The following is a 15,682-nucleotide window of genomic DNA, read 5'->3' as shown; positions in this document are numbered from 1 at the left end:
GGAGGGATCAGGGTTCGCAAGAGTGGTCATAAGTTCAACATCAAGGAGGCAAACGAACATGGAGTCGGGTAGTAGAGTGACGTCAGAGTTATCTTGGTCAGAATCTGCACCATGATCAGGTTGACGGGAGAGGGCGTCAGGGGCAGCAAGCTTGGATCCAGCAACATGATGAAGCTCTATATCGTAGCAAGACAAAATCAATTGCCAATGGGCTTGCCAGCAAGTAAGCTTCTGGGCCGAACAGAAGTATAGGAGGTTCTTATGATCAGTGAAGACAAGGACGGGATGGGGATTTCCTTCCAAATAGTGACACCATTTGGTCAGGGCACAAATGACGGCCAGGAGTTCGCGATCAAATATCTGATAGTTTTGTTCTGTGGGGTTCAGGGTTTGTGATAGGTATCCGCATGGGTGGTACATTCCATTGTCATCAATCTGTAGCAACACTGCACCAGTGGTGACTAGTGAAGCATCAGTTGCTACAGCAAACTGCCAACTTGGGTCTGTATTTCAAAGGACAGGTTGCTTCAAGAAACAATCTTCCAACATGGAAAAGGCAGTGGTGCAGAGATCTGACCACTGAAATATAGTGGCCTTCTTCATTATATCTATTAGTGGCCTGGTGATGTCGGAGTAATGAGAGATGAAGTTTCGATAGAAATTGCAAAATCCTAGAAACAACCGAACCTCCTTTACTGTTGTTGGAGTAGGCCAATTCCTAATCCCCTCAGTTTTGGCAACATCCATCACAACACATCCTGGTTGTATGATCATGCCCAAATATTCCACTTCTTCTGCATCAAAGGTGCATTTTTCCGGTTTGAGGAAGAGTTTCTCTTTATGAATCCTTTCCAGAACGCATTGGGTACAATTGTGATGGGAGGGTAGGTCATTTGAGAAAATTAAGATATCATCCATGTAAATGACCAACCATCCTTCATTGATTTCCTGTTGGAACATCCAGTTCATATATGCTTGGAAAGTAGCAGGGGAATTGCAAAGGCTGAAAAACATGATGTTTGGCTCAAAAAGACCATATTCTGTGGTAAAAGCAGCTTTCCATCTATCATTGGGGTGGATACGAATGTTGTTATAACCAGAACGGACATCCATCTTTGTGAAGTATTTGGCACCATGCAACTGAGTGACTAATGAAAGCAGTAATGGGAGAGGGTAAGCATTCTTAACTGTCCAGTCGTTGATGTATCAGTAGTCCTGACAGGGATGAAGATCTCCACTTTTCTTCCCTACAAAGAAGAAACCACTTGCCTGTGGTGATTTCGATTCAGAGATAAAGCCTTCTTTACATTTCATCGATAAAAGCCTTGACAGCAGTACGCTCTACTTCCAATAACAGGTACACCTTTGATGTTTTGGGGATAAAACCAGGTTTAGTTTCAATACGATGGTCAATACCAGGCCGTTTGGGTGGTAATTGGTTGAGGCTGTCCTTAGCAAAGATATCAGTGAAATCATGAAGGTAGGAAGGGACAAGTTCTTCGAATGATTTCTTCTTTTGCTCAAGTCCAGCTGCTAATGCAAACTGCTGTGCTTTATTACTGGTTTTGATGTATTCTGTTGGTCGTGACAGGGGTGTAACCATGGGTTTTTGTTCTGCAATGCTAGTACCATCTTTGGTTAACAGGGTATCCAAGGAGATGTTAGTGATAACCTGAAGCTCAGCAGCATCGACAGGGTATTCAACCAAAAATTCATCATCATCGAGATGATACATGACAAGTTCATGCACAGGTGGAGCATAGTTCGAAGTCCATATGTCTTCTTTGGTGTCAAAAAGGTCTGTCATCATCATGGGATAGGGTCAAGGTGCGGTAATGCTGGTTCTTCCTCATCTGGGATTTCTTCAATGGTAGCACAAGGTATCGGTTCTCTGGGTGGTGCAGTTGTGACCAATTTCTCAGGAGGTGCCTTTGGCAGCACTACAACTGGATTCAGTTTCAACTTTTGATTGGTCTTTCAGAAAAGAGGTGGAAGACCATTCTTCTTTTGTTCATTATCAACTTCTTCTTCAATTTGGTCACTCTTTTCACTTCGAGGGAGCTCCAAGGTTTGCACCTTCCATTTGATTACTGGGTCCATAGCATGTAGCCAGGGAATCCTGAGTAAAATCTGATCACGATGGCCAAGCCATGTGATATTAAATTTTCCAATCATGGATCGTTCATCAATTTTCACGATGAGGATGCAATATTTGGTGATAGCGCCCCCTTTTGCATAACTTTCATCTGCAGTAGTGACTTGGAATGGTTTGGTGAGTTTATGCGTTTGGATGTTATGAAGCTTGACAAAGTCTTCTGAGATAAATGTTCTGGTGGCTCTGGAGTCAACAACTGCTGTTGTTTCAACAGTTTTCAGACGTGTTTTGGAGATGAGAGAAATGGGAACATGAAGTTCTTTTCTGATTCCAATACTTTGTACAAGTCTGATAGCTATATTGGAAGATACTGATGTCGATCCAGTCTTCCACATCAAAAATCCTCGGCGAGGCGATGGATCATTGTTTCTTCATCTTCCTTGTTGCTGTCTTCAATTTCTTTGTGATGAACTGGGGTTTTCCCATACTTCTTCTGGGGACAGGCTCTAGTCATATGTCCCTTCTGGTGACATGTGAAACATAGTCCTTTCTTCATATGATCATTTCTCTTGGCTTCAGTAAGCCGATCTACTTCCATGGCATTTGGATCATGCCGATTGATGGAAGGTCTGGGTATGTATTGCTGTCCAGTTGGCTTGGTAGTGGTGCGATTGTTCTGATGGAACATAGCACCTCTTTGCCAATTGCTGTTGAGCCTAATGGCTGCAGCGACGTACTTATCAAAATCTATGGGGATGGTTTCCATCTGGTAGATGGTGTTACTGATCCCTTTCTTAAGCCCATCGTTGAAGAATGTAATTAAGATGGCATCTTGTTTTACAGGGGCCTGTGCAGCAAGGGTCTTGAAACTGGTGATGTAGGAAGTGAGATCGCCTGTCTGCTTCAGGGTATGGAGCTTATTCATAGCTGTGCCTATGGCATTGGCTGGTATGAAGGCTTCTTTGAACTTTGTTTCAAAGTTTGCGAAAGTTCCATAAGATTTGGAGATGGAGTTGTCAACCTCAGTGTAAAAGGTGAGTGCCTAACCCATGGCGCTATCTTCTGTCATATATGCGAGCGTGGTGATGACTTTCTTTTCATCGGTGTTATAGATTGTAGCATTAAGGGCGAAGTACACCTTAATCGAGTACAACCATCTCAAAGCCTGGTTGGGAGTTCCGTCGTAAGATGTTGGTGCTCCGGCTTTAAGTTCTGGGGTGTTGGTAGGTGCTGACATCCTGATCTTCTGGTCTAGTGATGTTTCTGTTTGCAGGGGATGGTACATCTCTCTCTGCCTGGTTCTGGCTTCTGGGACCTCCCGGATGGAGAGGGTCAGTGTTGCACTTTAATCTTTTGTTATGAACTAGAATAGTATAATGGCAGCAGCTCGATAAGAGCAACGGCTGACATTACGATTAAGACCTTGCAAACGCAAGGGTTGTAAGACAAGGTAGAGAGAGTGTCTCTAACTTGAATATCGGTTCAGACAACTTAGGATTGGGGGTCCTAAGTGAAGGATGTTTCAGGTAGAATCTAGTAAGATTAAAGTGAAGTAACTAAAGCATACAAGAGGACTATTTATAGTGGGCTACTGTGCTTGAGGGCAAGTGTGAGAACAAAATGAGTCAGAGATAAGAAATGCATAAGTGATAACAGAAATAGGTCATCTAGCAACGGTAGCTACAGTTGTGATGTAATACAACATATGAGTTGGAGATAAGTTTAGCAGTGGCATTATGCAGCTTGTGACATAATACACAGTAGGTTGAAGTGGAGAAAATGAATAGGGGCATACGTGACTGTAACACCAGCTCGTTAGTTAAGACATTATGAAAATACAAGGAGGAGCATTGGACGACAACAGGAACAAGAGTTTCATTAAGTTTATGTTCACTACAAATACAAAGTACATTATGAAAATACAAGGGGAGCATTGGATGACAACAGGAACAGGAATTTCATTGAGTTGACATTCACTACAAATACCCACTACATTACTCATACTATCCAAATTGTTGCACGAGATTTCTGTGCAAGATAAATGATGACAAAGCAATGGCCAAAGATAGGGGTGAGTTAAATATCGTGATTTGACACTCACATCAAGCTTACTTTTGGAGGAATAGAATGATGAGGACCTCACCAGGAGCATCTTCAAATTGACATTGGAAGACAGGATTGAGGGCAGGATTGAAGAAGGGCAAATCACAGCTGAAAGTTGATGCACTCCAAATGAAACCTTTAGAGCTGCAAGGGAGCATTCAGTGGAAATACATGGAGAAGTATCAGATAATTACTGCAAGCTTTTCCTCCTCAACATTGAGATGCATGCTTGTCTTAAAACTGTAACTGACGCTGTAAATCAGCTTCACTTGGCTGATGGGCAACAAGTACTGGGGATGCTTACTGCAGAGTATGAAACAATGACTACTATGCAGGAAGAAGTGAGACACATACAAGTCAATAGTGATGCTTGTAATGAGGAGTTTCGGCACACAATTCTTGGAACTTTGGAGGAAATGAGGCTCATGGTGAAGAGCATCATGGACATGATCACTCATAGAGCAACCAATGATGATCTGGATAGTGCAAAAATTGTCGACACAGGTGAGACACAATTGTTAGTAGGAATGCCTACATAACTAAATCACAAATAGGACCCTGCTTCCAACAAAGATACCACAATGCCAATCCTGCCATACTCCTTACCATGCTCATTGCCTTGATCTTGAATGTCTTCAGACATGTCACTTGTCCATGGTGCAATGCAGTCCTTGGCCTTTTGAATCTTCTCCTTGAGACTACACTCAGAAAGTTGACCTGTCCCACCATTCCCTCCAATATCTGTACCATCTGTAAAAAATTTAACTTGGACCCAGTTACTCAAACATTTGCCACCTGCACAAGGTGTTCTTGCACATACCCGCCCGCACCTACAAAAAAAAAATCACTATACCCTGAATGCTGCACCCATCAGAGGTACTGAGGTAGCAAGCCATGTGGTTAGTTGATGGTTAAATGTAGAAAGGGTGAAGGTGGAAAAATGTGGATGTTGGTGTGCTTGTATGTCATTTAAGATTTTAATGCATTCTTTGTTGAGATGTTAAGTTGGCCTGGTATAGAGGAAGCCATGGACTATGGAACGATGATGAACAAGAAGTATCACATGTGGGATATTAAGGATGGCACTGCGATGCAGGAGATCCTTGGCACTGACAGAAAACCATTCTTGGATGGGCTGAAGAGGCAGGATCTCAGATTAGCATGGAGTCTTTCAGTGGACTGGTTTAACCCTCATGGAAATAAGACTTCTGGCAAGAAAAAATCGGTTGGGTCAATCACAATGGGATTACTGAACCTGCCACCCAGTCTCTGATACAAACCAGAAAACATGTACTTGGTCAGCATTATACCTGGACCCAGAGAACCAGCTCTCAATGAAATAAATCATTTTCTTCAACCTGTCATCGACTTTTTCGTGCTGTCATGGAAAGATGGGACAAGATTTATGAGGACATTCCAACATGCTGAAGGGAGACTTTCAAGGTCTGTCATCGCAGTGGCAATCAACAACTTACCAGCTGCTTGCAAACTTGTAGGATGTGTGGGGCCCACTGCAAATCAAATGTGTGGACTTTGCTGGCAGAAAAAGTCAGAGATTGTGAATTTTGACTGCAAGACATGGAGACGATGTACATGCAGTGAACATAGGGCAGCTGCAGAAGAATGGAAAAGTGCAGAGACAAAGTCAGAACATGACAAAGTATTTAAACAACACAGAGTGAGGTGGTCTGAGCTTCTATGACTGCCTTACTGGGATCCAGTGAGGTTTGTCATTGTAGATGGCATGCACAACCTCTTCCTTGGGTTGGTGCAACATCATTTCAGGGACTTGATTATCATCGACAAACAGGCTGGCAGGACGATCAGGGCGATCAGGAAGCCAGATAAAAGACCCTTGGATGCATCAGAATTAGATAGGGGAAGAACACTCTTGAGATTGAACCCTACTGTCTCTGCAATGACCCGCTTATGGGTGCCTGTCCTAGAAGCCCTGATCCAAGAGGCAGGGCTAGTGTTGTCGGGTGCTGGTAAATGCAGCACAAAAATACAGATGGCCAAAGCCTTGCTGGTGCATTGTCCATTTCATAGTCATTGTTAAGAACCATGCTTAAGGGAGAGAGAGACTGACTCAGAGGGGCTTGGCCTCAGCTCATACACTGTGCCCCTTACCTGAGTATGTGCCCTTCATTTCAGAGGAAGTCTGATAATGGTCTGACGAAGTCTGGAAGACTTCCAGAGGCTGGCTACTCTGGTGGAGAGTGCAGGAGGACTTCCGGAGGAGCGCGGGAAACGTCCGGAGGAGCACAGGAGAGTTCCGGAGGAATGCAGGAAGTGCTCAGGAGAGTTCCCACTGCAAGGTAATACTTCTACAGGAAAACAGGATGGAAGGATAGGAAGTCTGGAGGACAGGAGGTCCAGAGGTATGGAGGATGGAACATCCAAAGGTATGGAGGGTGGAATGTCTGAAGGACAGGATGCCTGGAGGTATGAGGGACAGGACATCCAGAGGTACAGAAGACAGGATGTCCAGAAGGAATAGGGGCTACATCGGACAAAGTCTGATGTAGAAGCAAACAGAGGTAGACTACCCTAAGGTAGAGTCGGAGGGACAGGAAGTGGACCTAAGTCCAGAAAGAGGGTAAGTGCCAGAAAGGCAAGACTCTAGCCTAGGGAAGCAATCCCTAGACTTGGGACAGAGACATAGGGGACAAATCCGAAGGTCCAGAATTCTGGCCTAGGGAATCCTTCCCTAGGCCTTTATGGAAAAGGATGAGACTCAGATGGACTGAAGTCCGGAAGATGATTGGCAAGTAGAACAGGATCTAAGATGAGAGAGCAGGAACTAAGATGATATTCAGACTGAGGACTCTACTGTAGTTGTACAGGGGTTATATACTAGAGGATATCCGAGAGGATCAGTAAGCAACGGAGTAAGGCTATGTACGAGCATGTGGAAACACATTGGTAAGTAAGATGGAACATAAGTAAATGAACTCGGAGATGAAACTAGTATGAGGATCGATCAGCAAGATGGAAACAGAGATAACCAAGAACTGGAAAGGCAGAGATGCCTAAATGGGGATAGGCGCAGGATCTCAGATGGAGGGTAGGAATAGGTCCGGAGATAATACAGTTAATATCTGGAGGTCCGGAGATCTGGGGATCTGGAAGGCAGGGCGGAAACAGGACTGAGATATGTGAGGTGGTGGATGTAGTCTGGAATCCGAGAGGAGGTAAAGTCCAGATGTCTTGCTGGACGGAATGTGCATAGGGTGGACAGGATAGGGGATCCAGGAATGAGTTGGATATGGGGTCCAGAAATAGGTCCAGAAAGCATGGGAATATGATGGGATCTATGTCTGGCATATGGGATATGACAGTCATGATCCCCATTGACAACTTGATAGGGTGAACCCATGCACTGTGCTCCAATGAATGATGGAGACTGGATGCAGGTTGATGACAATGCATTTATCATGGAGGAATTAGTAAAGCAGTGCGTGGCCCAAGTAGAAGGGGAAAACAACCAAAAAGGCATATCTGGCGAAGTCCTCACAGACATAGAGATCAATCAAATTCAAACAGAACTGCGCAGCATTGAATGACCTTCATGGCACTGCGGACCACCAAAAAACCTGGGGAAGCAGAGCACAGTAAGCTCAAGGCAGAGCAATGGCGGTCTGCAATTGAATTCAACTTACCGGTGACTCTCACAAAACTCTGGGGGACCAATTGTATGAAACCTGGTGATGAAAATGGAAAACAGAGGCAGAAGTTAGCTCATAGCACAATGCTGCTGGTGATGGCAATCCAATGGGGAACATCGCATGTAACGTCGATGCACCACACTCAGCAGTACCTCATATGTATGAAAGCCTACCTGGAATCCATCCGAGATGTTTTTCCAAGCCATTCTTTCTATCCTAACCACCACTCCTGTCTCCACCTTCATGAGTTTCTTCTAAGATATGGACCTATGTATGGCTGGTAGATGTTTCCCTTTGAGAGGATCATCGGAGCCCTGCAGAAGACCAATATGAACTACAAGATTGGTGAGCATGAATGGAAATACAGGGGAGACAAACTGAATAGGGTTCTTCAGGGGAGTTAGAAAGAACTATGTTGGAGACATTTTGCACAGCTGCATGCATCAAGGCAATGCTTCAAGAACCTGGTGCACCTGATGTCTTCAACAAAGCAGCTGACATCCTGCAGCAATGCTGTGCTCCATTCACAGAAGAAGCATTTTGTATGGACATCGGCATCCTGCAGACAGCAACAGAACCTGATTCCATGTGTCTCACATGTTGAAGCAAATATCATCAAGACTACTATTTCAGAAGTGTGACACATTGGAAAAGGCAGGGACTCAACTGCCTGGAAATGACCACATCACTGAGTATAAACGGCTGAACATAGCAGGATCGCAATATTGCAGTTGCAACTATTCATGGGCAGATAGTTGTGTGTTCTTCAAGAACACATTGGCAAAAATTGTACTGGGTGTTATTGAACACATATTTTCTGTGGAGGATCACCAGTGGGTTTACTACGTCAGCAGTCAGAAGTTACTTACCTGTAGCTGTGGGGTACCAAGACCCCTTTCTAGGCTACAGTGACTTTGGCTGCACAGATATGGAGCTGCGCTTTAAATAGCCAGCTTGATATTGTTCCAGTATGTAAGAGTAAAATTTGCCACGCTATTTCGATGCCTTGGGGAACTGAATTGGTCCTAAAAGCAATGAATAGGGTGAATTCTACTGCCATTATAGAAGTCTTGCTCCAGTACTAACCTCCTACCCTATAGGACTTTGGTGTATGACTGATTGTCATCAGAGGTGGAAGATTGTGCTGGTTTAATGATATTGCAAACAATTTGTAGATCTGGTAGTACATATAGTAAATGTTGAGCATACACAATTTATGAAGCCCCAATGACACATATCACATTGCCCTGAAGTAAGAGGAAAAGCTCTGATACTGTGCCCGACTGAAGAGCATGCAGATAATGCACAACCAAAGCAGCTGGGAGGCAGGTGAAGATCCTGCTGAGGGTAACTTATGTGTCTCATTGTCCTCCATTGATGTCTGTAGTAAGTAATGAGCAATTGCCTCAATACATATTCAACAACACATACCAATTCACCCTCCCCCCAGACCTTCACACTACTGTGCCCATCAAAGCAGCTGCCAGTAACAACAGTGCACCCAGTGCGCCCTTTGTATGACTACCTCCATCTTGTTAGATAGAGTGAGATACATGCTAGAACCACACTTACAGTTACAGGTATGATCTGATCACCCTGATTGGCGTGTTCCAACTGACCTCAGTATGCACCAGTACTATAATTAAAAATATGAGTGAAACCATCGTTGCCCCCAATGAAAATGAGCCTGGCTTGTCAAGCAACAGAGATTTGCAAAGACACATTGCACAGGATCACATGGCTGTAAGACTGGACACATTGAAGGCTAGGCACAGAGTATTTGTCAACCCTGTCTTTAAGATTGCTTACAAGGAGGAAATTGCCCTTAAGGGTGGTATTCCCACTTGCAGCTTAAGAATCAATAATTGTATGCACAGAGTATGCACCGACTCACATCCTTCCCTGGACTTTCTTGTGCCACTTTAAATCTCAGGGTTCGATGGAATAACAGAAACTAGACTCACAGTCAGAGCAAAATCACAATTTTTATGGTACACATACATTTCACCGCTTTCAAGATATGATACTAGTATTGAAGCACCATTGTCATAGAAGTGTACTGTGTGCGCCACATATGGCTGCTTGTCGAGCTTTGAGGTGATAGAAACAAGATTTTCTAAATACAAAGTCAATGCAACACAAGTACTATGATTTGGTAACACACTGTCTGGTGTGAAGTTCCAAATGTGGGGTCGACCATCACTGGCACTCGCCAGTCGATGATGCACAGGATCCCAAGCAAGCAACTCTACCAGACCTGAGTGACCGATGGTAGTACTGCAAAATTTGAAAAGTGCCTAACAGGACTGAACATTATCAGTTACCTAGAGGTGCTACTACCATCACACTTACATCATCGATTCTTTCATAGATTTGGATGTTGCCATCCGATGCCCCAAACGCAAAGGTCGTCTCTCCACGATCATCAACATCAATCCAAGTGATTGCACTAATATATCCTGCCACTGGTGAAACAATTTCTTGAATCATTTCACCAGATGTGAGGCTCCATACCATGACTCTACTATCATTGCCTATCTCAGCTGTCAACATGAGCAAGCAAATAAAATGGATGATTAGCTACTCCTGTAAGGAGCAATGCTCCATGCATGCTCACAGCCAATACAGTGGCTCAAAAAACTGTCCGCATGTTTTGACATTTTTTACTATTTACAATATTGTGTGAGAATACATAAAGACCTCAGTGACATGCTAATACCATATTGTAGTGCTGCTTCAGGGCTTTGGATTGAGCACCACATCATGAGAATCAGAGGAGATATGGTGGAGATACAAGGCTTACAAAATCATGACTCATGTGGACAGTTTTTTGAGCACATATTAAAACTATATAAATCATCATTTATGACACCATAACAATCATGCCACCATTAAATAAATTATAAAGTGGTGTCATTATGTCATTTTAAAACCATATCTAACTATACAAACCAAAAATTTCCATATGTCATGGTTATATTCACCATGAAAGCCACCCCCCCTGCTCAAAGGGATAATATCCTCTCTCTTTCCTATTCTGGCCTCTCTGCTTGTCAAATTTCCTCTAGAACTGGAGTATCCAAGTCCACTGTGGCCAAGTTCATCAAAGAAAGTCACACAGACAAGGAAAACTTCTGTGAAGGGCATCCATCCAAGCTTACCTCTACTGATAGGAGGGCTATTATTCAACATATCACTACAGGAAAGGCTGATAATGCTGTCCAGGTCACCTATTACATCAATTCCACCATCACATTCCCTGTCTCTTCACACACTGTGAGAAACATTCTCAAGACAGCTCATCTCAGGTCAGTAACAAGGAAGAAAAGGCTTTCCTCTCTATCACATATAAACAGAGATGACTAACCTTTGCCTTAGCCCATCAGAATTGGATTACATGGACTGGAAGAATGTTATATGATCATATAAGACCACAATAAATAGGATTGGGTCAGATGGCAAGGTATATATGTGAAAAAAGAAGGGTGCTAGTCCTCTCTGCATATGTGTGATAGAGAGGAAAGCCTTTTCTTCCTTGTTACTGACCTGAGATGAGCTGTCTTGAGAATGTTTCTCACAGTGTGTGAAGAGACAGGGAATGTGATGGTGGAATTGATGTAATAGGTGACCTGGACAGCATTATCAGCCTTTCCTGTAGTGATATGTTGAATAATAGCCCTCCTATCAGTAGAGGTAAGCTTGGATGGATGCCCTTCACAGAAGTTTTCCTTGTCTGTGTGACTTTCTTTGATGAACTTGGCCACAGTGGACTTGGATACTCCAGTTCTAGAGGAAATTTGACAAGCAGAGAGGCCAGAATAGGAAAGAGAGAGGATATTATCCCTTTGAGCAGGGGGGGTGGCTTTCATGGTGAATATAACCATGACATATGGAAATTTTTGGTTTGTATAGTTAGATATGGTTTTAAAATGACATAATGACACCACTTTATAATTTATTTAATGGTGGCATGATTGTTATGGTGTCATAAATGATGATTTATATAGTTTTAATATGTGCTCAAAAAACTGTCCACATGAGTCATGATTTTGTAAGCCTTGTATCTCCACCATATCTCCTCTGATTCTCATGATGTGGTGCTCAATCCAAAGCCCTGAAGCAGCACTACAATATGGTATTAGCATGTCACTGAGGTCTTTATGTATTCTCACACAATATTGTAAATAGTAAAAAATGTCAAAACATGCGGACAGTTTTTTGAGCCACTGTATCATAGTCATAATCACCATGAAAGCCATCTCCTCTGCTCAAAGAGATAATATCCTCTCTCTGTCTTATGCTGGCCTCTCTGCTTGCCAAATTTCCTCTAGAACTGGAGTATGCAAGTCCACTGTGGCAAAGTTTATCAAAGAAAGCCACCCAGACAAGGAAAACTCTTGTGGAGGATGTCCATCCAAGCTTACCTCTACTGACAAAAGGGCTATTATCCAACATATCACTACAGGAAAGGCTGATAATGCTGTCCAAGCCACCCATTATATCAATTCCACCATCACTACCCCTGTCTCTTCACAAACTGTGAGGAATGTTCTCAAGGCAGTAACAAAGAAGAAAAAGCCTCTTCTCTCCATCAAACATAGGCAGAGAAGACTAGCCTTTGCCTTAGCTCATTAATACTGGACTGTAGAGGACTGGAAGCATGTTATATGGTCAGATGAGACCAAAATCAATAGGATTGGGTCAGATGGGAAGGTATATGTATGGAAAAAGAAGGGAGATGGCCTAACAGACAGAGAGGTTAATGGGACTGTCAAGTTTGGAGGAGGTTCTTTAATGGTATGGGGCTGTATGGGATGGAATGGTGTGGGAATGCTTGCTGAGGTTGAGGGGAAGATGAATGCTGAGCAGTATGTGGACATTTTAAATGACCACTTGCTGCCTAGCTTGGCAGAATCAGGGATTGATGAAGAAGATATCATTTTCCAACAGGATAATGAGATAATGATCCCAAGCACACATCCAGAAGAGCTAAGGAATGGTTTGAAGAACATAACATCAATGTTCTTGACTGGCCAGCACAGTCTCCTGATGTCAATATCATTGAACATCTCTGGGGAACACTCAAGAAAAAGCTTCAAGCCTATGAAAACCCCCCTAAAGGAGTATAGGAGCTTTGGGAGAGAGTAGCAGTGGAATGGGGGAAGATCACAGCTGAGGATTGCCAGAAATTAATTGAGAGTATGCCTAGAAGGATAGAGGCAGTAATTAAAGCCAAGGGAGGTCATACAAAATACTAGAATACCTGGTTATTATTGTAAAATACTTGAGTCAAAAAACTGTCCACATGAGTCACCATTTTGTGAGCCTTGTATCTCCACCATATCTCCACCGATTCCCACGGTGTAGGGCTCAAATAAAAGCCCTGAAGCCATACTACAATGTGGTATAAGCATGTCCTTGAGCCATTTCTTTGTTCTCACACAATATCATAGATAGTGAAAAATGTCAAAACATGCGGACAGTTTTTTGAGCCACTGTACAGTTGAGTTTGTCAAAGGATGGGAGGCGTTGACAACTGTGATATCGGGGCTGATGCTGGCAAAGTCTCATTGACCAGTGGTTCTCCCACAGGCAGAGTCATGCTTGAGTCCATTGAATGGTAGGAGGCATCAATAGCTGTAGCACTATCAGTATCAATGTCTGAGGCAGAAGAATATTTACTTACTGAATGTGCCTTTCAAAAAGGCAGTGAATGGCTCAACAATGTGACCATGGTGATTGGGCAGCATCTCGCGAAAATTGAAACCAGAAAAGCCCTTTCCATGATGGAAACTGTGCCATATTAGATTAGAACAAAGCCCAGAAAGTATCTATGTGCACATACCTGAAGACGTGAACCTCCCCATTCACACAAGGATCAGGTCCCCCAAGGTAGACACTTCCATGCCATCCAGTTGTCTCATGAATAGCATCTAATAATTGCCCAACCAATCCACCAAGGCCTTCAAGACATCTTCAACATGTTTCAGCATCTGATTCAACATTTACCACATGAAAAAGTACTTACTGTGCTTTCAGAGACTCAGTAGGTGTGTGGATAGCCTCAAGATCAGCTTTTACCTTATCCGCACGATGAGCACACTCAATCTTTGCCTCCACCTCCATGTGATGTACAAACTCCTCACCATGAGCAGCCATGGACACATGGTACAAATAAGAACATATTTGCTATTACAATTACAATTAGCTGAACCAAAATGAAAATGAAATATGACACATACAGAGTGCCATTGTTTGATGTACACACCCAGCTGCTTCATCTGGTTGTTTGTCAATTGATTGTTTGTGAGTGCAATACCAGCATCATCTTTGAAATGTACTGCTGCTTCTGGCCATTTTTCAAACCACTCTCAGTAGGTGTTAGTACAGTATACGGCCACTTCCCCTTGCAGCTGACTGAGGAAAAAGCCATCCACCTTACTTTTCAGGAAGTCAGCCTGCTCATGAGTCATCCATGACATTCCAGACATCTATCAACCATTGGCAGGCTAAATGAATGTCATAATCCGGATGTGGTGACACATACCTTGTGTTTTTCTAATCAGACTCAGTGTTAGTATGCTTGGAGCAGTATATCGATACTGCATTCAGCAATGGAATCTGAAATTTTCTTCAGATTGACCAATGAGAGCGTGAGATAGCTGGAGTTTCCTGAATGCTTATAATAGCCAGGCTGGACTCAGGTTTTTTTACCCACCCAGCTTGTTTTTCCACTCTGCATCACTGCCCTAACCACTGTCACTGCCACTGTTTGATCAAAATGAAAGTTTTTCCCACCTTAGCAAAGGACGAAACTTTCAGTTTGTCTGAGCTTGCTAGTGCTTTGGAGTTGGTATGCAGCCAACATGGTAAGTTGTTAGACTTTTACTTGTTACTATGCTGATTCCATGTTTTTAGCCATCACTCAGGCTGACCACCAAATTGCCGAAGTCACACATGCTGTGGATGACATTTGGGCTGGTTACTGCCCTGCATGTTCTCATTGTGTGGAAGGGAGACTGAACAATAACAGTAAGTTGTTGTTATGTGATCTTTGTCAGTCTAACATTAAATTTTTTTCATTAGCAGCTGCTGTAGCCGACCATGTAACTGACAATAGCGATACTGAGAGTAACCACTCTGACTCCTTGGGTACTGCCACTTCCAACTCCTTAGGTACCACCACTTCTCTCATCAACAATGTAGCTCCCATCACTAATGTCACTGCTGCCACAGTGGTGGCTCCAATCACTCCCGTCCCTCATGTTATGGCTGCCACCACCCAAGCAGTGTCACCTACCTTCCACATGAGTACATCTGTGTCCCAGTGCTGGTATGTAATTACAGTTGGACGCGAGACAGGTGTCTTTCAAGGGTGGTGCATCGTATCTCACTTGTTAATCTATCTTTTTTAATGCTTGTTTTGCTAGGCATAACATTCACATTCACGTTATTGGTGTGCCAGGCGCCTGTTTTGGCTGCTACTCCTCTCTTAGCACTGCTCAGGCTGCATATACACAGGCAGAGAAAGATGGTTCTGTCTCACGCTTGCCGCTTTGATTAGCTACATAGTTAGATACCAATGTATTTTACATGTCTTGAAGTCCTTGCATCAATGTATACCTTGTTCTGAGTCAATCACTTGTGTGAATTTCAATTGAGTGATGCTAAATATTTTGATATGACACCTGTCGCACCGTTAGCCACTTCAGAGATCTAATAATACTATTCAATAGCCCTGGATCTATTTAGATGATTGTATTTACATGATACATAGAGCATCCAAGTCAGTTGAGTGTAGGACAATAACTGTCCC

The 15,682-nt window shown here is 43.2% G+C and overlaps 5 protein-coding genes across 5 annotated transcripts; 3 read left to right on the top strand and 2 right to left on the bottom strand.

The window, feature by feature from the left end:
• Positions 1-4,150: 4,150 nt before the first annotated feature.
• BJ212DRAFT_1302402 (uncharacterized protein) lies at positions 4,151-6,046 on the top strand (the record flags this gene model as incomplete). Its single annotated transcript, XM_041333255.1, has 8 exons — positions 4,151-4,166; positions 4,272-4,429; positions 4,462-4,715; positions 4,838-5,002; positions 5,120-5,150; positions 5,196-5,428; positions 5,798-5,876; positions 5,984-6,046. 8 exons carry the CDS (start codon positions 4,151-4,153, stop codon positions 6,044-6,046), a joined length of 999 nt encoding a protein of 332 aa, XP_041189586.1.
• A 1,723-nt stretch (positions 6,047-7,769) lies between these two features.
• BJ212DRAFT_1302401 (uncharacterized protein) lies at positions 7,770-8,470 on the top strand (the record flags this gene model as incomplete). The annotated part of the gene is made up of 3 exons (XM_041333254.1): positions 7,770-7,988; positions 8,151-8,211; positions 8,301-8,470. 3 exons carry the CDS (start codon positions 7,770-7,772, stop codon positions 8,468-8,470), a joined length of 450 nt encoding a protein of 149 aa, XP_041189585.1.
• Positions 8,471-9,795: 1,325 nt separating this feature from the next.
• BJ212DRAFT_1484255 (uncharacterized protein) lies at positions 9,796-10,383 on the bottom strand (the record flags this gene model as incomplete). The annotated part of the gene is made up of 4 exons (XM_041340761.1): positions 9,796-9,820; positions 9,868-9,982; positions 10,031-10,163; positions 10,219-10,383. 4 exons carry the CDS (start codon positions 10,381-10,383, stop codon positions 9,796-9,798), a joined length of 438 nt encoding a protein of 145 aa, XP_041189584.1.
• Positions 10,384-13,378: 2,995 nt separating this feature from the next.
• Positions 13,379-14,025, bottom strand: BJ212DRAFT_1484252 (uncharacterized protein; the record flags this gene model as incomplete). Its single annotated transcript, XM_041340760.1, has 4 exons — positions 13,379-13,503; positions 13,553-13,659; positions 13,712-13,840; positions 13,895-14,025. 4 exons carry the CDS (start codon positions 14,023-14,025, stop codon positions 13,379-13,381), a joined length of 492 nt encoding a protein of 163 aa, XP_041189583.1.
• A 622-nt stretch (positions 14,026-14,647) lies between these two features.
• BJ212DRAFT_1484251 (uncharacterized protein) lies at positions 14,648-15,426 on the top strand (the record flags this gene model as incomplete). Its single annotated transcript, XM_041340759.1, has 4 exons — positions 14,648-14,735; positions 14,785-14,898; positions 14,953-15,199; positions 15,297-15,426. The coding sequence occupies 4 exons, from the start codon at positions 14,648-14,650 to the stop codon at positions 15,424-15,426; spliced, it is 579 nt and encodes a 192-aa protein (XP_041189582.1).
• Between the last annotated feature and the right edge of the window lie 256 nt (positions 15,427-15,682).

The sequence above is a fragment of the Suillus subaureus genome, assembly GCF_016647635.1.
Source record: "Suillus subaureus strain MN1 chromosome Unknown BJ212scaffold_32, whole genome shotgun sequence".
Lineage (NCBI taxonomy): Eukaryota > Fungi > Basidiomycota > Agaricomycetes > Boletales > Suillaceae > Suillus > Suillus subaureus.
Note: the sequence above shows the minus strand (reverse complement) of the source record. Positions and strands in the feature narration are given on the sequence as shown.